The sequence below is a fragment of the Hydra vulgaris genome, chromosome 15 (assembly GCF_038396675.1).
Source record: "Hydra vulgaris chromosome 15, alternate assembly HydraT2T_AEP".
Classification (NCBI taxonomy): domain Eukaryota; kingdom Metazoa; phylum Cnidaria; class Hydrozoa; order Anthoathecata; family Hydridae; genus Hydra; species Hydra vulgaris.
The window spans coordinates 32,207,501-32,234,951 of NC_088934.1; the positions used below are offsets into that span (position 1 = coordinate 32,207,501).

At 22.8% G+C, this 27,451-nt stretch overlaps 1 protein-coding gene across 4 annotated transcripts in view; it reads left to right on the plus strand.

The window, feature by feature from the left end:
• The window catches only part of LOC136091562 (hemicentin-1-like), a 160,077-nt gene that overhangs the window by 94,294 nt on the left and 38,332 nt on the right, over positions 1–27,451 (plus strand). For all 4 annotated transcript variants that reach the window (XR_010644080.1, XR_010644081.1, XM_065819247.1 and 1 more), the window contains exon 15: positions 26,819–26,902. Coding sequence is in view for 2 of the 4 variants with exons in the window: in XM_065819247.1 (XP_065675319.1) it covers positions 26,819–26,902 (84 nt within the window). In the remaining 2 variants the exon portion in view is untranslated. The remainder of the gene's footprint in view (positions 1–26,818; positions 26,903–27,451) is intronic.

Sequence of the window (27,451 nt, forward strand, 5' to 3'; positions counted from 1 at the left end):
ATTTTTTTCCATTTAACACTGTGTTTTATCAACAAAGACTCATCAGAAAATCAAACAAAGAATCATCACAAAAAAGATGTTCTGATGAATCTTCGTTGATGAAACACAGTGTTAAATGAAAAAAATTTTTGGTTAAGTGATTTTTTACTAATATATAATTGCTCTGTTCTTTTAAGAACATTGAGCACTCTATTGAGTAGAATACTTTTCAAAGTTGTTGAAATATATATATAATTATATATATATATATATATATATATATATATATATATATATATATATATATATATATATATATATATATATATATATATATATATATATATATATATATATATATATATATATATATACAGTATGGTGCAAAACTGAACCAGAATGCGTAATATTTCTATTTTCTTATAAAGAATTTAGCATTTTGAGCATTAATATTGCTGGTAGGAATTATTATTATAAAAAAATTTTTTTTAAGTATATATTGAAGAAAAATATTTATATACAAAATATTAAATGAAAAATATGGTTAATCATAATTTGTCACCACCCTAAAAAAATTGTTAATTTTTGTCAATTTTGTCAATTTTTAATATTTGTCGATAATCGCTTAGCTTTTTTAACTGCTGCTTATCTTCTATTTGTGTTCTTTACAAGATTTTCGCAAAGGTTTAACGAAATGTTTTTCCACTGTTTTTGAACTCGTTCATATAACACATTAATGGATGATGGAGAGTCAGAATAGTTATTAACGATCGCATTTTTTAATTGTTGCCCCAAATTTTCTATTGGGTTCATATCAGGACTTTGTGCTGGCCATTCTAGCACTTGTAAGTCTGCGAAGCTAACCAATTCTTAAACATTTTAGCAGTGCGCTTTGGGTCATTGCCCTGTTGAAAGATGACCTCATTTATTGGGTAAGGCATATTTTCAACAGTTTCCAATAATTTGTGCTGTAAAATATCAAGATGCTTTTCCTTATTCATGTTTCCAACTATACATCGAATTGGTCCTAATCCATATGCCGTCATACACCCCCATAGTTTAATATTGCCTCTTCCATGTTTTACTGTCTGAATAAAATTTGTTTGGGTTAATGGTTCATCTTCTCTTTTCCAGCTCCACTGGCGGCCATTAGTGTTATACCGAATAATTTTAGTTTCATCTGAACAAATAACTTTCTTCCAATCATCTTCGGTAAAGCTTTCATATTTTTTTACTAAGTTTAATCTTGCTTTAATATTTTTTTTACTAAGTAATGGTTTTTTTTTCTTTTCAATTGCTCGAAATTTACTTTTTTTGAGATCTCGCTGCACTGTCCACCTGCTAACATTTTTTCCTATATCCCGTTGCAAAAGTTTAGCTGCATGAGATGTCGATTTTGCTTCTCCAGTAGTCAAATATCTGATTACTCTTCTACTGTCTACCGCACTCAACTTCTTTGGACGACCGCTAACATTTTTTCAAAATATGTCGACATTTTTTTCTAATTCGTTGCACAGTACTTTGACTAACTTTTAATTAAGAAGAAATTTTACGAGTTGTATTTCCTTCTTCGATCATCTTTTTTATTAAATCACTCTTTGTCTTTGAAATTCCCATTATATTAAAAAAAACTATTAAGAACAATAAACTTTAACAATAAAATTTATGAAAATAGAAAATTGTTTTAGATATAAATACAGTCAATTGATTTGCACACAAAATTATTAAATTAATTTGAAAAAAATAATAAAGATATTGCCTTCATCAAGTATGGTGCAAAACTAATTCAAAAGATGTTTGTCACTAAATTAAAATACTTGTGCATTGGGGTAAAAAGAGGAGACGTTAAAAGTCGTAAAAATGAGCACTTTACTACTGTATTAATCCCGACAGCGCTAATATATCGAAAACAAAATAAACCATAGGTTTGTTTTTTTTTTAAAATTCTGCTTCAGTTTGCACAATACTGTATATATATATATATATATATATATATATATATATATATATATATATATATATATATATATATATATATATATATATATATATATATATATATATATATATATATATATATATATATATATATATATATATATATATATATATATATATATATATATATATATATATATATATATATATATATATATATATATAAATATATGTATATACATATATATACATATATATATATATATATATATATATATATATATATATATATATATATATATATATATATATATATATATATATATCTATATATATATATAAATTTATGTATATACATATATATACATATATATATATATATATATATATATATATATATATATATATATATGTATATATATATATATATAAATATATGTATATACATATATATACATATATATATATATATATATATATATATATATATATATATATATATATATAAATATATGTATATACATATACATATATATATATATATATATATATATATATATATATATATATATATTTACTTTAAATGGTTGATTAAAGAATGAACAAATTTGATTTAAATTTTAAAAAAGTGTTATATATATATTATTTTTAAATTGTATAAAGATTTGTTTTTTTCAAAACATTGCAAAAAAAAAATTTATAAAAAATACCCTAATCTATTTAAAATAGTTAATTTAAAAAGTGTTACAGAAAAGTTTTAAACAATTCTTTTTAAAATCGGATTTATAAAATAATAATGCAAATACAGGGTTATGCGAAGTTTTGAGAACACGTTTGCAAAGTTATTAGAGCACTAATGCAAAGTTATAAGTGCACGTTTACAAAGTTATAAGTGCGTTTTTTAAAATAAATTTTACCTCTTATATTTTACATATCAATTGAAACAAAAGTACGGGAAACAATTACAGAAGAAGCTAAAAATATGATTATTTCAATGAGAAATTGTGAAGAATATTCAATAAAGGAAATATACAACGCTTGTAATTATACTCCAAACGCTGTTTGTCGTTTTATAAAAAATAGTGACTATTTTTTACGACATTTACAGTAAAATAAAAAGAAATGCATAAAATCAAAAATTTTATAAATACAAACATTAAATAGAAAATATTAAATTCCATGGTCTGTAAAAATCCCGTAGATCAAAAACAAATTTGAACGCAAATTTTAGAACATGATAAAAACGTTTCGATATCGCATGTTTTCCGTAAATTAAAGAAATTAAGTTTGACACGAAAATAATTACCAATCAATCCTCAAGAAAGAAACACCATTGAAAAAATAAATCAGAGATCATTTTTTGAGGCAGACATTTCTAGAATTGCTGATTCAAATTTGTTTTTTTTTGACGAAACCGGATTCAATAAACATACAATGTGCTCATATGGCTTTCCTCAAAAAGATACAAAGGAAATTTGTAAATAATTCAATTAAATAATTCACTAATCTTTTTACTTCTAATTCACTTAATATTTCACTTCTAATTCACCTCATATTTCACTTCTAATTCACCTAATATTTCACTTCCAATTCAGTAAATATTTTACTTCTAAGTAAATCAATATTTTACTTCTTATTCAGTTAAAATTTTACTTCTAATTTACTTAATATTTCACTTCAAATTTAGTTAATATTTCACTTCTAATTCACCTATTATTTAACTTCTAATTCAGTTAATATTTCACTTTTAACTCACCTAATATTTTACTTTTAATTCAGTTAATCTTTTGCTTCTAGTTAAGTTAACATTTCAATTCAATTTCATTCAATATATCTCTTTTAATTCACTTAACGTTTTACTTCTAATTCACCTAATATTTCACTTCTAATTCAGTCAATGATTGACTTATAATTCATCAAAAACTTAGTTAATTTTTCACTTCTAATTTACTTATTATTTTAGTTCGAACTCACTTAATAATTCACTTTTAAATCAGTTAATATTTTACTTCTAATTCACTTATTATTTCACTTGTAAATCACTTTGTTTTTCACTTCTAAGTAACTTTATATTTTACTTCTAATTCGTCTAATATTTTACTTCCAATTCACAACTTTTCACTTCTAAATTCGTAATATTTTACTTTTAATTTACAAAATATTTTACTTTTAATTCACTTAATATTTTACTTCTAAATCAGTTAATATTTAACTTCTAATTCAGTTAATTTTTCACTTCTAATTCACTTAATATTTTACTTGTAATTCATTTAATTTTTCACTTCTAAGTTACTTTGTTTTTTAATTTTAGTTCACTAAATATTTCACTTTTAATGCACTTAATATTTTACTTCTAAGTCACCTAATATTTTACTTCTAAATCAGTTAATATTTCACTTCTAAAGCACCTAATAATTTACTTCTTATATAGGTAATATTTCACATGTAACTGACCTAATTTTTCATTTCTCATTCACTTAATATTTAACTTGAAATTTACCTAATTTTTAACTTCTAAGTTTCTTAATATTTTACTTCTTATTCAGTTAATATTTTACTTCTAATTCAGATAATAGTTCACCTCTAATTCACTTATTATTTCACTTCTAATTCACTTAACATTTCACTTCTAATTTACCTAATATTTCACTTCTAATGCACTTAATATTTCACTTCTAATTCACCTAATATTTCACTTCAAATTCACTTATTATTTTAGTTCTAATTCACTTAATATTTTACTTCTGAAACAGTTAATATTTTACTTCTAATTTAGTTATTATTTCACTTAATATTTCACTTCTAATTCAGTTATTATTCAGTGAGTTCATGTTATTATTCATGTAATTCAATTAATATTTCCCTTCAAATTCAGTTAAAATTTCACTACTAATTCACTTGTATTTCAATTAATAATTCACTTGTATTTCAATTAGTTTTTCACTTCTAAGTTAACTAATATTTTACTTCTAATTCACTTAATATTTTACTTCGTATTTAGTTAATATTTTACTTCTAATTCAGTTAATATTTCACATCTAATTCAGTTAATATTTTACATCTTATTATTTCACATAAAAGTAACTTAATTACAAGTGAAACATAAAGTTATTATTTCACTTAAAATTCACTTTTTATTTTAGTTCTAATTCATTTAATTTTTCACTTCTTATTTAGTTAATATTTCACTTCTAATATAATAATAATTTCACTTTTAATTCACTTAATTTTCACTTGTAATTTGTCTAATATGTCTATTCTGATTTAACTAATATTTCACTTCTAGTTTACCTAATACTTCACTTTTAATTCACATATTTTTTCACTTCTAATTCAGTTAATATTTTACTTCTAATTCAGTGAATATTTCACTTCTAATTTACTTAATATTTTACTTTGAATTCAGTTAATCTTTTGCTTTAAGTTCAGTTATTATTTCACTTTAAATTCACCTAATATTTCACTTCTATTTGACTTAACATTACATATCTAATTCACCTAAATTTTCACTTCTAATTCATCAATAGTTTAGTTAATGTTTCACTTCTAATTCACTTATTATTTTACTTCTAATTCACCTAATATTTCACTTCTAATTCAGTTAATATTCAGTTGATAATTCACTTCTAATTTATCAAATCTTTTTTACTTCTAATTCAGTTAATGTTTCACTATTAATATTTATTAATATTTAAAATAATAAGAATAATAATAAGAAGTAAAATATTCTTTTAAATAATATTTCGCTTCTAATTTATTTATTGTTTCACTTGTAATTCACTTATTTTTTCACTTCGAAGTTATTTAATATTTTACTTCTAATTCAGTTAATATTTTACTTTTAATTCATTAATCTTTCACTTAAAATTCACTTAAATACTTACTTCTACTTTACAAAACATTTCTGTTCTAATTGACTTAATATTTCATTTCTAATTCACCTGATATTTCAATTTTAATTTCATATATTTTAATTCTAAGTTAATTAATATTTCACTTTTAATTTAGTTATTTATTCACTTTTGTTTCAGTTAATATTTTGATTCAAATTTACTTAATATTTCCCTTCTAATTAACTTTACATTTTATTCTTAACTCAGTTAATATTTTACTTCTAATTCAGTTATAATTTCACTTCAAGTTCACTTGATAATTCTCTTCTAATTCACTTAACATTTTACTTCTAGTACACCTAATAATTCACTTCTAACTCACATAATATTTCATTTCTAATTCAGTTAACATTTTGCATCTAAATCACTTAATATTTCACTTCTAATTTACTTATTACTTTACTTATAGTTTTCTGAAAATTCCACTTTTAATTCACTTAATGTTTTACTTGTAATTTACCTACTATTTCACTTCTAATTCAGTTAATATTTCACTTTTAAATCATATATTGTTTCACTTGTAATATTTATTATTTTACTAGCAATTTATATAAAATTTAACTTTTGATTTAGTTCATATTTCACTTCGAATTCGTCTTATATTTTACTTCCAATTCACCTAATATTTTACTTCTATTTCAGTTAATTTTTCGATTCTAATTTTCTTATTATTTCACTTCTAATTCCTTTAATATTTTACTTCTAATTCACCTAATATTTCACTTCTAATTCAGTTAATATTTAAGTTCTAATCCATTTTTTGTTCCACTTGTAATTCACTTATTATTTTATTTCAAATTCACCTAATATTTCACCTCTAATTCTCTTAAACCTTCACTTGTAATTTACCTATTATTTCAGTTCTAATTTAGTTAATATTTCACTTCTAATTTACTATATACTTTACTTCTGATTCTCTTAATATTTCACTTCGAATTCACTTAATATTTCACTCGTATTTTACGTAATATTTCACTTGTAATTAACTTATTATTTCATTTTAAATTCAGTACCTTTTATTTAGTATATTTTACGTCTAATTCACCTAATATTTCACTTCTAATTCACCTAAAAGTTCATTCCTAATTCACTTATTATTTCACTTCTAATTCACTTATTGTTTAACTTGCAATTCTGTTACTATTTCACTTCTAATTTAACCGAATATTTAACTTGTAAATCAGTTAATAATTTACATCTAATTCATTTAATATTTCACTTCTTATTTATTGTTTTACTTGTAATTCACTTAATATTTTACTTGTATTTTAATTAACATTTTACTAATAATTCAGTTATTATTTCACTTTTAATTCACTTAATATTTCACCTCTAATTCACCTAATATTTCACTTCTAATTCTTTTACTATTTCACTTCTAACTCAGTTAATTTTTCACTTCTAATTCACTCAATGTTTTACTTGTAATTTACCTAATATTTTACTTCTAATTTAGTTAATATTTCACTTCTAATTTATTTATGGTTTCACTTGAAATTAACTTAATACTTTACTTGTTATTTACTGAATAATTTATCTTTAATTTATGTATTATTTCACTTTTAGTTTACTAAGTACTTCACTTCTGATTCACTAAATATTTACCTCATCTTCACTTAATATTTCACTTGTAATGATACGTAACATTTCACATGTAATTCAATTTCACTTCAAATTCAGTTAATATTTCACTACTAATTCACTTAATAATTCACTTGTATTTCAAATAGTTTTTCACTTTTAAGTTACCTAATATTTTACTTCTAATTCACTTATTATTTTACTTTATATTCAGTTAATATTTTACTTCTAATTCAGTTAATATTTCACATCTAATTCAGTTAATATTTTACATCTTATTTACTTAATATTTTACTTCTAATTCACTTAATATTCAACTTCTAATGCACTTATTAATTCACTTATTAGTTAACATTTCTTATTTAGTTAATATTTAACTTCTAATTTCCTTAATATTTAAAGTCTAATACAGTTATTAATTCATTTTAAATTCATCAAATATTTCTTTAATTCACTTTATGTTTCATTTATAATTTACCTAATATTTAACATTTGCTTCAAATAACATTTCACTTCTAATTTACCTAATTTTTCATTTAAAATTTACCTAATATTTCATTTCTAATTCAGTTATATTTTAACTTCTAATTCATTTAATACTTCACTTCTGAAACGCCTAATATTACACTTCTTATTCACTTGATATTTAACTCGTATTTTACCTAATATTTCACTTGTAATTCACTTAATAATTTACTTGTAATTAAGTTAATATCTTCTTCGAATTCACCTAAATTTTCACTTCTAATTCACTTAATAATTTACTGCTTATTGAGTTAATTTTTCACTTGTAATTCACTTAATACTACACTTCTTCTTCACCTAATTTTTTACTTCTAATTCACTAAATATTTCACTTTGAAAATTAATTACTATTTTACTTCTAATTTACTTAATGATTTACTTGTATTTCAATTAATATATCACTTCTAATTCAGTTAATATTTTAATTCTAATTCATTTGTTTCATTTGTAATTCACTTAATATTTCACTTCAAATTTACTTATTATTTCTTTTTTAATTCATTTTTCACTTCTAATTCATTTATTATTTCACTTTTAAATCACTTATTATTTTATTTCTATTTTACTCAATGTTTCACTTGGAATTCAGATAATTTATCACTTCTAATACAGTTAAAATTTCACTTATAATTTATTTATTGTTTTATTTGTCATTCATTTATTATATCACTTCTAATTCATTTAACAATATTTTACTTTTAAGTCACTTAATATTTTACTTCTGACTCACTGTATGTTTTACTTGGAATTCTCCTAATATTTCACTTCTTATTCACCTAATATTTTACTTCTACTTCACTTAAAATTTCACTTCTAATTCACTTAATGTTGTACTTGTAATTCAGTTTATATTTCACTTCTAATTCAGTTAATTTTTCACTTCTAATTCACTAAATATTTCTTTCCTAATTCATTTATGTTTCATTTGTAATTCACTTGGTATTGTACTTGTAATTTACTTAATATTTGACTTTTTATTTAGTTTTTATTTCACTTCTAATTCACTAAATACTTCACCTTTGATTCACCTAATATTCCATTTTTAATTCATTTATTATTTCACTCGTATTTTACGTAATATTTCACTTGTAATTCATTTAATATTTCACTTCAATTTCATTTAATATTTCATTTCTAATTTACTTAATGTTCCACTTGTAACTTACCTAATATTTCACTTCTAGTTTAGTTATAATTTTACTTCTTATTCATTTATTTTCTCAGTTGAAATTCACCTAAAATTTTACTTGTAATTTACTTAATGTTTTATTTTTAATTCAGTTAATATTTCACCTTTAATCCACTTAATATTTTTTTTTTGATTCATTAATATTTTACTTATAATTCACTTAATATTTCACTCGTTATTTACTTAATATTTCACTTGTAATTCACTTAATATTTAACTTCTAATACAGTTAATATTTTACTTCCAATTCACCAAATATTTCACTTCTAAATAACTTAATATTTCTTTTTTAATTCATTTAATATTTTACTTCTAATTCACATAATACTTCACTTTTAATAAACTTATTATTTCACTTGTAACTTATACAATATTTCACTTATAATTAACTTAATATTTTACTTTTAATTCACTTAATTCTTTACTTGTAATTCACTTAATATTTTAATTCTAATTCAGTTAATATTTCATTTCTAATTTACTTTTTGTTTTAATTGTAGTTCACTTAATATTCCACTTTTATTTCACTTATTATTTTACTTCTAATTCACTTAATATTTTACTTTTAATTTACTTAATACTTTACTTCTGATTCACTTAATATTTCACTTCTAGTTCACTTAATATTTCACTTGTATTTTACTTAATAATTTACATATAATTCACTTAATATTTCACTTCTAACTCAGATATTTATTCACTTTTACGTCACCTAATGATTCACTTGAAATTTACCTAATTATTTACTTCTAATTCAGTTAATGTTTCACTTCTAATTCATTTTTTGTTTTTCATGTAAATTAATTAACATATTACTTGTAATTCACTGAATAACTTACTTTTGTTTTACTTATTATTTCACTTCTAATTCAGTTAATACTTTACCTCTAATTTACTTAATGTTTCGATTGTAATTTACCTAATATTTCATGTCTAATTCATTTAATATTTTACTTTGAATTCACATATATTTTCATATAAAATTTACCTAATATTTAATTTCTAATTCAATTAATATTTCACATCTAATTCATTTAATACTTCACTCCTAATACACTAAATATTTCACTTCTAATTCACTTGATATTTCACTCGTATTTTACTTTATATTTCACTTGTAATTCACTTAATATTTCACTTTAAATTCAGTAAATAATTTCTTCTTATTCTCCTTATAGTAATTCTAATTTATTTAAAATTTCACTTCTAATTTAGGTAATATTTTACTTTTTATTTATTAATATTTCAATTCTAATTCACCTAATATTTCACTTTTAATGCAATTATTAATTTACTTCTTATTTAAGTAATATTTCACTTATAATTCATTTAATATTTCACTTCTAATTCAGTTATTACTTCACTTGTAATTTACTTAATATTTCACTTCACATTCACCTAATTATTAACTTCTAATTTACTAAATATTTTACTTCTAATTCAAATAATATTTTACTTTTTATTCACTTAATGTTTCAATTGTATTTCAGAAAATATATCACTTTTAATGAGGTTAATATTTCCCTTCTAATTCAATTATTGTTTCATTTGTAGTTCACTTAAAATTTCACTTCTAACTCACTTAATTTTTTTTTTTTTTAATTGACCTAAAACTTCACTTCTAAGTCGTTTATTATTTCACTTTTAATTCTCTTAATATTTTACTTTTTATTCACTGAATGTTTCATTTGAAATTCAGTTAATAAATCACTTCTAATTCAGTTAATATTTCACCTCTAATTCATTTATTGTTTCATTTGTAATTTACTTAATTTATCACTTCTAATTTATTCACCATTTCACTTCTATTCACTTAATATTTCACTTCTAATTCACTTATTATTTTACCTTTATTCAGTTAATACTTCACTCCTAATTCACTTATTGTTTTACCTTTATTCAGTTAATATTTCACTTCTAATTCATTTAATATTTTACTTCTAACTCACTTAATATTTCGCTTCTAATTTATTAATTGTTGTTTTTGTAGTTTTTTAATATTTCACAAGTTTTTAATATTTCACTAATTTCACTAATTTTACTAATATTTCACTAATTTACTTAGATTTTCAATTCAAATATAGTTAATATTTTACTTATAATTCACTTAACTATTTACTTCTAATTCATTTAATAATTTACTTCTAATTCACTTACTTTTTCAATTTTAATCTTGTTAATATTTTACTTCTAATTCAAATAATATTTTACTTTTTATTCGCTTAATGTTTCAATTGTATTTCAGAAAATATATCACTTTTAAATAAGTTATTATTTCCCTTCTAATTCAATTATTGTTTCATTTGTAGTTCACTTAAAATTTCACTTCTAATTCACTTAATTTTTTTTTTTTTAATTGACCTAAAATTTCAATTCTAAGTCGTTTATTATTTCACTTTTAATTCTCTTAATATTTTACTTTTTATTCACTGAATGTTTCATTTGAAATTCAGTTAATAAATCACTTCTAATTCAGTTAATATTTCACCTCTAATTCATTTATTGTTTCATTTGTAATTTACTTAATTTATCACTTCTAATTTATTCACCATTTCACTTCTATTCACTTAATATTTCACTTCTAATTCACTTATTATTTTACCTTTATTCAGTTAATACTTCACTCCTAATTCACTTATTGTTTTACCTTTATTCAGTTAATATTTCACTTCTAATTCATTTAATATTTTACTTCTAACTCACTTAATATTTCGCTTTTAATTTATTAATTGTTTTTTTGTAGTTTTTTAATATTTCACAAGTTTTTAATATTTCACTAATTTCACTAATTTTACTAATATTTCACTAATTTACTTAAACTTTCAATTCAAATATAGTTAATATTTTACTTATAATTCACTTAACTATTTACTTCTAATTCATTTAATAATTGACTTCTAATTCACTTACTTTTTCAATTTTAATCTTGTTAATTTTTTACTTCTAATTCACTTAATATTTTACTTCTAATTCACCTAATAATTCAATTCTAATTTAGTTCATCTTTCACTTCTGATTCACTAAATATATCACTTCTAATTCATTTAATAATTCACTTCTTTTTACCTGATATTTCACTTCTAATTTACTTATTATTACACTTCTAATTCACTTAATGTTTCACTTGTACTTTAGTTAAAATTTTACATTTAATTCAGTTAATATTTTACTTCTAATTAACTTAATATTTTACTTCTGATTCATTTATTATTTCATTTGTAATTTACTTAATATTTTACTTCTAATTCATTTAATATTCAATTATAATTCAGTTAATATTTCACTTCTATTTCAGTTAATATTTCACTTGTAATTCACTTAATATTTCACTTTTAATTCACCTGATATTTTTCTTCTAAATCACTAAATATTTCACTTCTAGTTCATACAGTATTTTACTTCTAATTCACCTAATGTTTCACTTGTTTTGCAGTTAATATACCACTTCTAATTCAGATAATGTTTTCTTTTCTAAATCATTTATTGTTTCATTTGTAAATCACCTAATGTTTTACTTCCAATTCACCTAAAATTTATATTTTAATTCACTTAATATTTTACTTCTAATTCATTTATTATTTCACTTTTAATTCACTTAATATTTCGCTGCTATTCTCTTAATATTTCACTTCTAATGTACTTAAAATTACACTTCTAATTCACCTAATGTTTTACTTGTTATTCAGTTAATAGTTTTTTTCTATTTCACTTAATATTTTACTTCTAATTTATTTCTTGTTTCATTTGTAATTTACTTAATATATCACTTATAATTCACTTCATATTTCACTTCTAATTTATTTAATATTTTATGTCTAATTTACTTACTATTTTAATTTTTATTCAGTTAATCTTTTACTTCTAATTCACCTAATATTTCACTTCCAATTCACTTAATATTTCAATTCTAATTTAGTTAATATTTCACTTCTAATTCACTTAATATATCACTTCTGTTCACTTCATATTTTACTTCTAATTTACTTAATATTTTTTTCTAATTCGCTTAATGTTTCACTTGTACTTCAGTTAATATTTTACTTCTAATTTATTTATTGTTTCATTTGTAATTCACCTAATATTTTACTGCTACTTCATTTAATATTTCATATCTAATTTAGTTAATATTTCACTTCTAATTCAGTTAATATTTCACTTCTAATTCACTTAAAATATTTCACTTCTAATTCACTTCATGTTTCACTTGTAATTTACATAATATTTCACTTCTAATTTATTTAATATTTTACTTTTAATTCATTTATTGTTTCACTTGTAATTCACCTAATATTTTTTTTATAATTCACCTAATATTTCACTTCTTATTCACTTACTATTTCACTTGTATTACACTTAATATTTCACTTGTAATTCACTTAATATTTTACTTCTAATTCAGTTAATATTTCACTTCTAATTCACTTAATATTTCACTTCTAATTTACTAAATATTTTACTTCTATATTTCACTTTAGTTCCTAATTCAGTTAATACTTGACTTCTAATTCAGTTAATAATTAGTTTTTATATTTCACTTCAGTTCCTACTCTTTGCTATAATCTGAATTTGAGAAATTATTTCATGTTGAAATAATATAATAACAATATTATTTTAAATGCTGATGGATTGAGCGCCAGGCTATATTTTTGGCAGCTATCACAATAGTTGTCTTTACAATTTAACAATTTGAAAATATTATTTTTAAGTCATTTAGTTTAAGTCTGAACATTAGTTCTTTGGCTGATGTACACTCTACAACCAATTCCAGTAAATATTTTATCCAAAGCAAACCCTTTTTGTAAAAAAGTGTTGTCTACTTGAACAATTTTTAACAAACTCTGATTTAACAAGATGTTTATAATCTCTAATATTAGATGCTGGACCTGGTGATTTGATTAAATGCATTTGTATATGGACTTTCTTCATATTAGTAGATTCTAAACCCTTTAATGATTTGTATTGTTATTGAACTTCTAAAGTTGTTAAATTCTAATATTTTCAGTCTTTATTTATATCCAAGATGTCCTAATTCTGGTATCAACTTAGTCGGTCTTTTTTTTAACTTTTTCAAGTTCTTTGATATCTTTTTTTATAATAGGGAATCCAAGTTGGGATTAAAAACTCCCAATGCGGTCTTACGTACGTGCAATAATGCATTTTCATGAGGTATTGATCTTTATGCCTAAAAGTATTGTTTATTATTGTAAGCACGTTGATTGCTTTACAGGCAACATTCCTTACTTGTCTTTCCTATTTCAAATCCTTGGATATATGAATACCTAAATCTTTTGCAAAAGAAAATTTTTTTAGTTCCCCCTCATTTTTCACGAAATAAGAATATCTTTTATTGCTTGCACCAAAATGCATTTTTTTACACTTCTCAAAATTCAAACCCAGTTTCCATTCAACAGACCATTCATCAAATTTTTTTTATGTCATTTTGTAATAATTTTAAATCAGCTTTGGTAAAAAAGGAGAGAATATTTTACTGCCATCTGCATACAAACAACATTTTTTTAAATTATTTATGAATATCAAAAAAAGGAGTGGATTAAGTACAGAACCCTGTGGTACTCCATTTAACATATTAACCCAATTAGCCCTGCATTTTCCCATCACTACTCTTTGTTTCCTATTCTATAAGAGTGATTCAATCCATTTAAGAGGCATACCAACAATACAAGAAGCATAAATTTTAGCACATAATTTTATGTGTGATACTCTGTCGAGTGCTTTTCGAAAGTTGGTATACAATACGTTTGCAAGTGCATTATTAACCGGTATTCCGAAAATTGGAATACCAGTTAATAATGCGCTTAATAACGTGTCAAAATGTTCTAGTAAATTCGTTCTGCAGCTCTTACCGTTTAGAAAGCTATACTGTTCCTTTGTTAATGGCTTGTTGTTATTAAATGTTTGATTATATCATCAGCAAATATTTTCTCTAATATTTTGAATGGTATTGACCTAAGAGATACTTGTTTGTATTTTGCTGCTTTCAACTAACTCTCTTGTTTAAACATAGGCGTTATATTAGCCTTCTTCCAATTATCAGGTAGTATCATCATATGTAGAGTTTTTAAATATTAAATAAAAACGATATGAAATTGATGAACTGCATTGTTTTAGAACAGAAGGATTTACCAAATCAATTCCAATTGATTCTGATATATCAAGAGCCTTTATATTTTCTATATCATTTTGTGTTATCTCAATAGCTTCTAACATCGTGTTTAATTAACAGTTATCAATATTTTGTCTACATCTAATCTTCTACAAATAAAAAATAAATATTTATTAAATTTTTCAGCGATAGCCATTTGAAAATTTTCTGTCACTGTTATCGATCGATGTAATTGGGTTTTTTACTGATTTTTTAATTATTACTATACGTATAAAGTAACTACGGATATATTTTGCTATTATTAATATCTCCCTCCCAAATTACTAAATTTTTTCCCTTATTTTGTTTCTGATTTCAATTTTTAAACGATTATATTGAGTTTTATTTGATTCATGTTCCCAATTTGTTGACTTATTTAAAAGTCGCATTTTATTTTTAACTTAACTTTTGATTTTAAACCAAAAATCATCCAATTTTATACTTTTTATAAAGTTTTTTGAGTTTTTAATTACTGTTATATATTCTTGTGACGCATTATTGTAATGAAACAGATACAATTCATAGTGTTCATTGATTAATTTAATGTTAAATTCCTTAACCCAATCGATGTTTTCAATATACTTTGAAAATAACTTGTAGTTACCTTTATGATACAGTTTTATAGACTTCTTATGTTAATTACCTAGATTAGATTCTTTTAGTTTATACTTACACTTTAATAAATGATAATCTTGTTTTCCATCACCATAAGGGGGTGAGTAAACAGTAGAACAAACTTTATCTTTATGATTATCAATTAGAGAATCCAAAATATTTTTTGATTCAAAGTTTGCTTTTTGGTAAGTTGGATCACTAACGCATTGATATAAGAAGCTATTGTCAAAACACTCTATAAATTTATTAGCTTGATAATCACTTTCAGTAAGAGAGAATGGATGGTTATTTTCGGACCAAATCATAAACAAACCCATATCTATTTAATATCACTGCAATTTAGTTGCTTAATAGTGATTTTTATTAAATTTATGTTGCTTTTTGCGTAAATACAACTCCACCTCCGTATTTCAACCTATCTATTCTAAAAATGTTACAATTATTCATTTTAACATTTAAATTAACTGTGAACCATGTTTCTGCGACACAGACACAACCGTTTCATAAGCATGTGCCAGAAGTCTTAACTCGTTAATTTTATTATTAGGAGATGTTGCGTTTGTATATCATATTATCAACTCTAGATTATTAGTAACCTATAGAAAAATAGATTTTACTTTTTTGTCTTGATTAATTGAGCTACGATCTGGTAAAACTCTACCTTTGTTGTACACATTTTTATATTTCACAAAAGTTAATGACTAAAGCAACCCGTAAAACGGGTTCTGGTCTGCCTGTTATGTAATTAATTTTTAGTGGCTGTTTTCCACAATATAAAGTTGCGAAACGTAACTAACACCCTTTTAGAAAAGCGACTTTATATTAAAAAAATTAAAACATCTCGAAACTTAAAATAAAAAATATGAGGAGGTCAAATAATTTACCATTTATTTAACATTATTTGAGCAATTTACAACAGACATTAATCATATCAGTGTAAGACAGAACCATTTTCTTCGACAATCTTAGGTTCAACACAATACGTGTTTAGTTAGACACAAAATAATAACACTTTATCATGCTTTAAATTGACAAAAACTCAAAACTAAATTAATGTTTTATTTTTTTTAACATGACTTTTAATTGATTATTAAGATTAATATGAAGTTAACTTATATTATACAGGAGTTTAATTTTTTGACATCCCCTTGATTTCTTTTTCTTTAAAAAAAAAATTGTTTTAAAAACGTTAAATGCGCACAACTAAGTAAATTTATGAAAAATATCTAATTTTATTAAAAATAACTTAGCATTTAAGTACAATTACCTTTCAAACAAAAACATTTTATTTACATTCAAACATGTATATTAAAAATTAAAAAAAAATAAGATTAATGTCTATTGACTTTTATATATCATATCAGTATGCACCATTATTTATACAGCCCCAACCATAAACCCAGCTTTGGCTCTAGTCAAAATCCAGCCCCTGTAGTATAATAATCACTTGGTTGGTAAGGTTGGCGACTCTTGCCCTACACGTTTACCAAGTCACAGCACTTTGAAAACATGGAAAAATCATAATATAAACCTATGTACCAACTATAAACCGATATTCATATCTAACCTTATATTTAAGTACATTTATAAAACCATTATATAACACATATTAACACATACACAAACAACAAAAAAACACTTTACATTATTATAAAAACACACTGATAAAACATCTATAAAACACATATTACTACATGCAAATACTTATCAAAATAAAATAAACATGTGCAAGCAATATTTTAAAAATGACATTAGAAAACTTATAAAGATTCAAAGTAAACAATATATATATATATATATATATATATATATATATATATATATATATATATATATATATATATATATATATATAATTACAGACAATTCTCTTTACCTTCATTTAATTTTTTTCATAAGAACTGTAATCCACATATCAAAATTTAACCTTTACATACAATAACATGTGACATGTCATGTCATAAAATTTTATTTTATTTTTCTAAGTTTTCTAAAAAAGAACGAAAATAGCTAATAGCATCAGAGAAATTTCAAAGTAGTAATAACCAATTTCTAGAAATAGCATTGGTATAACTTTTTTGTTGTGTAAAAAATAATTTGGCCTCATTCATACCCCTTTTTTCTGTCTAAAATATAAGCTCAAGAAAAACAAAACTGCGAAACAAAAATTAATGCTAAAAGAAAAACTTTAACAAACAAAATGTAAACAATTTAAAAAATTAAAAGGAGTGACCCGATCTACTTTATATCTAATAAAAATGTTATATACATTTTGCTAAGTTATGTTCTTTACTTACTTATTTATCTTGATATGGTTCTTTATGTAATATTTTTAAGCTAATAAATAATAATTATATTCCTGAAGGTAAAAAGTTTTAATTTGCTTGAATGATCTTTTCCCCAATGACCGCGTGCATTTTAAGAACACGCTCTTTCAAATTCAGAAAAGCTTAGTAACTAATTATTACTATTTTAAAAACAAAAGCGATATGACGTTAAATGTTAAACGTTAACTTTAGCACTTATATTAACATTAAAATGTTTAAAATTTTTGAATAAAACACGTCTTCTCATTGTAAAGTCGGAAGTGTTTTAATTACAATCTATAATAAAATTATTATTATTGATATTATTGTTATTGTTATTATTATTATTATTATTGTTATTATTGTTATTATTATTATTATTATTATTATTATTATTTTTATTATTATTGTTGTTTTAATTTGAATCTATAACAGAATTATTAGAATATTTATTTATTATTTTTCAAAACACCAATTAATACTATTTATAAAATCTAAACTAAATAAAGTTATATTTAGAAAATAATTATAAGAATAAAAATTAAATAAATGTTACTAAAACCTCAAAGTTAAAACTATCAAAGTTATATTATGAAAGCAATAAAATTTGGTTTTAAAACATAAATTTTTATTTTTTTTTTATTTACAAAATTTACTAGCAGATCATCTGCCAAGTAAATTTTGTAAATAAAAATAAATATTAATTCTTATTTTCTCATCTGATGTAAAGATAAAAATTAGCAAAAATAAAAAACAAATGACCTTATAGTCAATGTTCATCAATCAAATTGACAGTCTGTGTTTGATTTTTTATAATGCATGCTTAAATAAGTTAACAAATTAATATAACTGCAAATTTATAATATTTACTATGTTGTTACAGTAAAAAACTTTTGAGTTAAAATACAATAGTATAGTAATTTAACTAAAAATAATTTATAATTACTTTTAGTTAAATTTTTTTTTATTTAAAAAATTTACTTAGCAGATGATCTGCTAAGTAAATTTTAAATTAATAGTAATTTATCATCAAAGTTAACATACTAATCTTAACTTTAATTTTATAAATTTAAAATTTTCGCTTAATTTTCAGCATTCGTAAATTTATTATACGATAAAAAATCAATTTGTGTTTAATGGCTACCCATTTTCAAAGTATGATTCTTTTGAATGGTAATGATGTTGGGAAAAAAACAGGATTGCAAAAAACAATATTTTTTAAAAAAACAAAAACGATAAGTTTTTTTAAAAAAACCCATCGTTTTCGTTTTTTCTTATTTTGCTTTCTCCTTTTTTTAAAATAAGCCGTGTTTAGTCAACTTTTTCAATTAAAAAAAAAGCATTAGTCATTTTATTGGAGCAAATTATATTTTCTATTTACATTACTGCTGTAATTTATTAAGTATTATATCACTATTTAATGTTCTGTACATAAAAACAAGCTTTGCTGCTTTTTTACTCCCATCTTGTTTCTTAACTTAAAGTGAAAAAGCCCAACGATTAAATTAATTCTTTTAATTGCAGCACTAGAAGCTGGTGCGTTTAACAAACCTTCAATACCCATAATTATGTTGCAGTCCAAAGATTTTAGAGATTTTGACCATTCTATTGGTGACACTTTTAAAAACATATTTACTAAACAAATAGCTTCTATTGTATTTGCTCTCGCCTAATGATAATTTCCTATATAAGTTATTATTTATGAACATGCTTGCTTACATTTTCCATATTGAGATAATTTCCTAAAAGAATTACCATATGAGCAGCACACCAATTAGAAATTACTCAGTTGTCTCCTAGAGATGACATAACTTGTTGCATTGATTTCATATTAGCTGCATAGTCAATCGCAATGCCTTTTACTGTTTAGATTTAAATTAAAATCTGATATTGTCTGGGCCAGATTATAATCGCTTTGTTTTTTACTTTATTGCTTTTAATATAAAGATTATTCTATTGCTTTTCTTGCCAGTTGTGTAAGTTATATAATAACGGTGACAATAACTTCATAAAAGTTTTATTAAATTATATATATACACTACGCGACATAATGATAAAACACCTCAAAAATGTTTATAAAACTCTACTATACATTTATATATAAAAACTAATTTTTATTGTAAATAAAAGCAAAGGGTTTACAACACTAAACAATATTTTAACTAATTCATTTCTAAAGTAACTTGCATTTTATAAAAATAAACCGTTTTTTCAGTGCGACAAAGTTATAAGACAATTTTACAAAAACAGTTTTATTAGCAAACCGCAGTTGTAGGCAATAAAGAATATTTATTTGATGTAAACACCACAGACGATTATTTAACTGTAAACTTTTTGTCGAACTGTCAAAAACTTAGTTTAGGTTTTTTTTATTAAGTATAAAATAACAAGTCAATTATTAATGGGTCGTGCTGCACCGTTGAGTCCTGATGAGAAAATAGTGCTCTCTAACTTTTCGAAAATCACTCCGTTAGTTACATAGCTAGAGCTATTGGAGGCAGCCGAACTATGGTTAAAAACTACGTTAATATTGCTCATAGGTGTGGAATAGACGTCCATCAACATTAAGTCCCAGACGTCCATCAACATAAATTGACTGTGGCAGGCGAAGATTATTAAGAAAAGCTTCAAACTCTTCAATAATGCACGTCAAATTACTACAAAAGCAGGGGTTATTGCTAAATTACGCAAGTTAAACGAGTTATTCATAATGCTTTTCACCTTTCACTTAAAATACTCCTTTTTTATCGCGCAAAATACCACCTTTAACAACAAGTCACATAGACAATCGAAAAAATTGGCAAAAGACATGTAACATGGATAGAAAAGTGGCAACAAGTTGTATTTTCTGTCGAAAAAACAATTTTGTTTTGATGAACAAGATAGATTGAATTATTATTTTCACAATATGCGTAAAGAACCAGTAGTAAGAAATATAGCAACGACGTAAAATGAGTGGTGGTCTATTGATTTTACATGCAATCGAGTATCATGGTATATCAAAAATTCATTTTCTTGACGGAAAAATAAAGGCTTAGGATTATGTTTTAATTGCTCAATTTTTTAAAACGTGAAACATCTGTAATAGGTAGTGGAAATTTTGTTTTTCAGCAAAATAATGCTAGTGTTCATATAGCAAAAATAGTAAAGGAATATTTCAACAGCAGTAAACATGAAACATTGAAATGGCCAGCTAGATCTCCAGACCTAAACATTATTGAGTATGCTTAGGCACAGCTGTCACATATAGTGTTTGGAGATGGTAAACAGTATAGTTCACTAGCTGACGTAAAATTATCTATCACATCTGCATGGGATGCAGTTGAAATTCTTCACCTTCTAGAATGATTAAAGTGATTCACAAAAATGGCATAAGTACCCACTATTGAATGTTTGAGACTTCTTTTTATGTAATAATAATTTTACGAATTTTTTCCAAAATGCTTTACAATTTTGTCGCACTAAAAAAACAGTTTTTTTTAATAAAATGCGAGTTGCGTTTAAAATAAATTTTAAACAATTTTTTAATATATGTTGATTATTCTTGTAATCCTTTTGCTCTCATTTACTACAAAAATAGTGTTTGAATATGAATGTTAAGAGAATTTTATAAATATTTTTATGGCGTCTTATCATTACGTAGTGCAGAAAATTTAAAAAAAAAATGTATATATATATAAATATATATATATATATATATATATATATATATATATATATATATATATATATATATATATATATATATATATATATATATATATATATATATATATATATATATATGTATATATATATTAGTCTTTAGGTTTACTGTAATTATATCTTTTATTTAAAAGGCGCCTTAAAGCAATATGAAAATTATTACCCTTTAGTATATATTAATTAACGTATTTAAGCGTAATTAAAAATTTCGTATTAGCCAAATTTTATTTGCAAATTTACGATATCCGCAAATTTACAAATTACAATTTTTTATTATCCACTATTTGTAAATGCTATTAAAAACTTGTTTGTATTTTAAACATATATTTACTACTAAAACTGAAATTAACACACTATAAATAAAATTTCGGACAAATTTTAATTGCATTTATTTTGTAATTTATTTCATACACGCAAAAAAATTTTATATTTATTTGAAAGACGATTTTATAATCTTTTTAAATTTAATTTTAATAAAGTTAAAAATATTATTTATATATTGAAAATAAAATGGTGATAATAAAGGACCTTCAAAAATAATTGAAATTTTTTTCCAAAATAATCGAGAAAAAGGTAAAGCGCTTGTTGCTAAGCAGTTTATGGAATGGGGTTTACCCAGATCAACTGATTACGATAAAATCGTAAATTTGGAGAATGGATCTCTAAAAAGAAAAGTTGGAGGTGGTCGAATTGCTAAAGTAGCTACTAAAGAAAATATTCCAAAGATAACTGCATTTTTTGAAAATAAGTCAAGTTGCTCCTAAAAGAAAGTAGCTCAAGTTTTTAACTGTAGTCAAACTCGAGTTTCCCAAGTATTAAAAACAATGAAAAACATTCGAACTTTCAAAAAACAAATCGTCCAGATTGTAGCTATCAACAGAAGAAAGCTAATTGTCCTAAATGTCATAAATTGTTCGAAAATTACAAAAACTTGGATTTTTTTTGGATGATGAAAGCTATTTTTAATAATAAGTATACCTAAATAAATTCTATATTTGTAACTGATATATATATATATATATATATATATATATATATATATATATATATATATATAGAGAGAGAGAGAGAGAGAGAGAGAGAGAGAGAGAGAGAGAGAGAGAGAGAGAGAGAGTGCTGGGCAATTATTTAGAAGTTTTTAATTTTTGAACAAAATTACGTTTTGAATAGAAAATTTATTGCAAAATATCAGCAATACTTGCACCAAAGTATGTAGGGTACATAACTTCATGTATATTTATAATAATTAGTTAGTATATGATAAGTGTTTATCATCAAACTGTTTTTAATTTTGTGTTGATCCCCCTTTGTTCTTGATGACCTGAGCAATGGGTTATGTTTTTTTGTGCATAATTATACAAACAATTTTATTGCAGAAGCTATGAAGTTAGATAAGCATAGTTAATGCAGGCCTTGGATAGAAATGGTGAAAAAAAAGATAAAAAAAAAAGTTGTGGGCTCGAAATATCATTATCTAAACACGATTCAGTAACAGCCATTATTAAAACTACTCTATAATTTTTAGAGGGAATATTTTTGTTTAAAACTCAATGTGTTAATCTTTTATTTATGTTTTTTGTTTGCAAAATGTAAATTTAACAGAGAAATTTTGTCAATGAAATAAGTTTTTATACTTGTAATATATATTATTTTTTGTACTTCCTTATAAATTTCAATGTAGTGATGCAATTTACCTATTTGTAACAACAATCTAATGTTGAATAAAACGTTAGAACGATATGCAACATTTGTTGTTTGTGTTTATAACTAATCTATAATAAAATTTGCCTGACGTTTTATACAACATTGCTCCAATATTACATACAGCATTGGACAAATGTTGTACACAACGTTAGACTAATATTTGTAGTATATAATATTTGTAATACAGTTAGACTGCATTGTATACGACGTAGGGCCAATGTACACAACATTGCGCTAATGCCAAACCAATGATCAAAATGCATTGGGCCAACATCGAATATCACGCTGGACTAATGTAAGCTTCCTATCTGGGATATACGTATATATATATATATATATATATATATATATATATATATATATATATATATATATATATATATATATATATATATATATATATATATATATATATATATATATATATATATATATATATATATATACATATATATATATATATATATATATATATATATATATATATATATATATATATATATATATATATAGAAATTAAAAATATGTTCAATTTCTGTTTAATTTAGCAAGTATATACCAAATAGCTCCCTAAAATACATTAAATATGTTAAAAATGACAAAATCAAGTCTAAAGGTTTTAAAATTCAAATAAATATCTATGCAACACGCCAATTTGCTTGTTTACGACAGTTAAAAACTTAGAGTTTATTTAGATATACCTTATTATTAACAGTTATGAGGGGTAGAGGAAGAGTGTGTATTCGTTTAGTAGCCTTTCCCTACCCTCCCAGTTATAATTAGTGCGTTGCAATGACTATTTGATATCACTTTGTTTGTGTTCACTTTCTTTTTTTATCCAAAGATAATAAGTTGTTTTAAAGTTGCATCTTGTTGTAAAACGAAATTCTTTGAATACATGAATTTTGCATTGCACATAAACCTTTGGTACTTTAGTTACGCTAAAATAAACTATTATATTTAAAGTTTTTTATAAACGTTCAATTTGAATATACTTCATCACTTCTAAATATTTATTGGAAACTGTTTAAAATATTTTAAAGATTTAGTAACTATAATTTAGTAATTTCAATTTTAGTAGTAATTAAATGTTTAAAATACAAACAAGTTTTAATCAATATAAAAAAATTAGCTCTTCTGCTCATTTAATATATGCCAAAGGTTAATAATATTCACAGTGCTTTAAGGCCCCTTTTAATTAAAAGAGATAACTACAGTATACCTAAGGACTAGTATATATATATATATATATATATATATATATATATATATATATATATATATATATATATATATATATATATATATATATATATATATATATATATATATATATATATATATATATATATATATATAAATATATATATATATATATATATATATATATATATATATATATATATATATATATATATATATATATATATATGTATATATATATATATATATATATATATATATATATATTTATTTATATATATATATATATGTACACACAGACACACACAAATAAATGTACTAAATTCTTTATATATTTACCTGTTGCAGCATTAAAAAAATAATCAGGCAATACCATATCAAAAATATATCGTAAATTCAATATATTTTTTTTCAGAAACTTTTTTTCAGAAGCCATCTTTTCGATTTTAAATGAGTCTATTCACATTTACATGAAAGCATTTACATCATATAAAAAAGATATAAATCTATTTGTAAACACAATCCTGGTTTACTTTCCTGCTGAATGCTTGAAATTGTTAAAAAAAAAATTAATTTGGTTTTATTTGGTATTTTTTGATTGGTTTAACCCATAATTTAAATCATCACAACCATACAAAGAAATATGCGTGCTTTGTTAAAAGACTTTGTTTAGAGATAATATATGCGCAAACAAAAGTTCCACAGCACACATGCAAAGCAAAATCACAAAAGAGCATTACAATTTTCAATCTTATAATATTCTTAAAAAAGTGCATCACAATCTACTAAGAATGGTGATTGCTTTGAATAAAACTGCAAACCGTGATGTAACAACAAATGCAAATCAAACTTATGTAGAACTTTTTTCTACTAATCAAACAATATGTTTAGAAAAAAAGAAATTTAGTTTTTTAATTTAGAATTTAATTAAAATTTAGAAATTTAATCAACGCAAATTAAAAAGTAGTATCAGCAGATCAAAGAAACTCAATTATGCATGTGTTTTTTAAGTGTATTGCCTCTATTTAAGTAAAGTTTTTATTGTTTTTTGACTCTAAATAGTTTTTTAAGTTTCAATTGTTGACTACCCTTTCTCCCAAGACCAATGATATAGATCCACTGCTGGTAGTTACTACTTACTTGTTAGTTATCAATTTTTTTAATTTTTTTTATTCATATAGTTTTTTAGATTAGTTTCAGTTCAGTCTGAGAAATTTTGAAAACAAAAGAGCTGTTTTAACACAATAACTCTAAGGCCCAAACCTTTAGCAAGCTTTATATTGAGATGTTGAGATTTGCAGTCATCCTACGTTTTAAAAGATAATTGTTTTCTAGACTTTTTAAAACTTAAGCTAGAAACTATACAGCATCTTGTCAAAATCATTTTCTAAAAAAGTTATAATAACTAGAAAATTTGAGTATGTAAGTTACATACTTACCAGAGTTTCTCATAAGCCATAATATTAGCTAAATTATTTATAACGTACTGTAAACCTAAGAAATTCTGCATGAATAGATTGACTAATTAATTATGGAATATATAATATAAAAAGTTTTCATGTTTGTGACATAGCCACTGGAATCAAAACTGCTGGTAATGAATTTATTACAGATTTTAGCAGCAATTTTCAAAATTTCGAAGATAATTTTGATCGGAAAATAATATCTGCTAACTACCCACATTTAAAATAGTTACTATCTAGTAACTTCTTAGTACTCATATGTAAAATAGTTTTTATCTAATAACTTCTAAGTACTCACACATAAATTAGTATTATCTATTAACTTCTAACTATAAATTATATATAAAAACTTCGGTTTATGCAAAATCTCGGCCCCTGTATATTCGTTTTATAAACACTATATAAACAGCTGTCAACCATGTTTTTTTTTCAATTTACAAAGAACATTTAAAAATAATTTGTTTAAAAATGTAAAAAGTATAGAAATTTTACTTATTAAATTATACATTGTGTTATTTTAGTTACTCTAGTTTTTTATTTTGTATTTATTTTAGCTGAATGCACAACTTTAAATAATCCTTGCAACAGGAAAAACGCTGCTTGCATTAACAACAGTAAAGGTTATGAATGTATAGAAGGTATAAATTGTTCTAGATTTTATTGTTTAAGAAAAAAAAACGCAAAAATCAACGCAGAATTAAAAACCCTAAACGTCATTTTACTTCTTAAATATTATCAGCATTTTTTTTTGTGTTTTAAAGTTGAGCGTAAAGGAAATTTTATTTCTATATTATCAATGTCTTGTTGATTTAAAGTCGAGCCTTAAATAAAGGGTTTTTGATGTTATCAGTGTCTCCTAGAGATTCATATGAAAATTTAACAAAAATAAAAAAGACATATTTTTTTATATTCATATATCAAACAAAACTAAACAAAAGTTATGCTAGGCACAAATAAGTTGTTTTTTGGCTAATGTCTATTGTCTTTCTGTTGAAAACTGTGCCTCTTTTATAATCTCCTGGATTTAAGCGACATTGTAGCTTTTAATCTCTTTGTTTTAAAATTAAGTCTCACGCTACCCCATGATTTTTTTTTTCTTGTTGCTGCCATTTCTATTTGACATTATTTCTTTCATTTTTTCAGATGAACAACTAGAAAATAAACATGTTTTTATCATTACAAAAAAA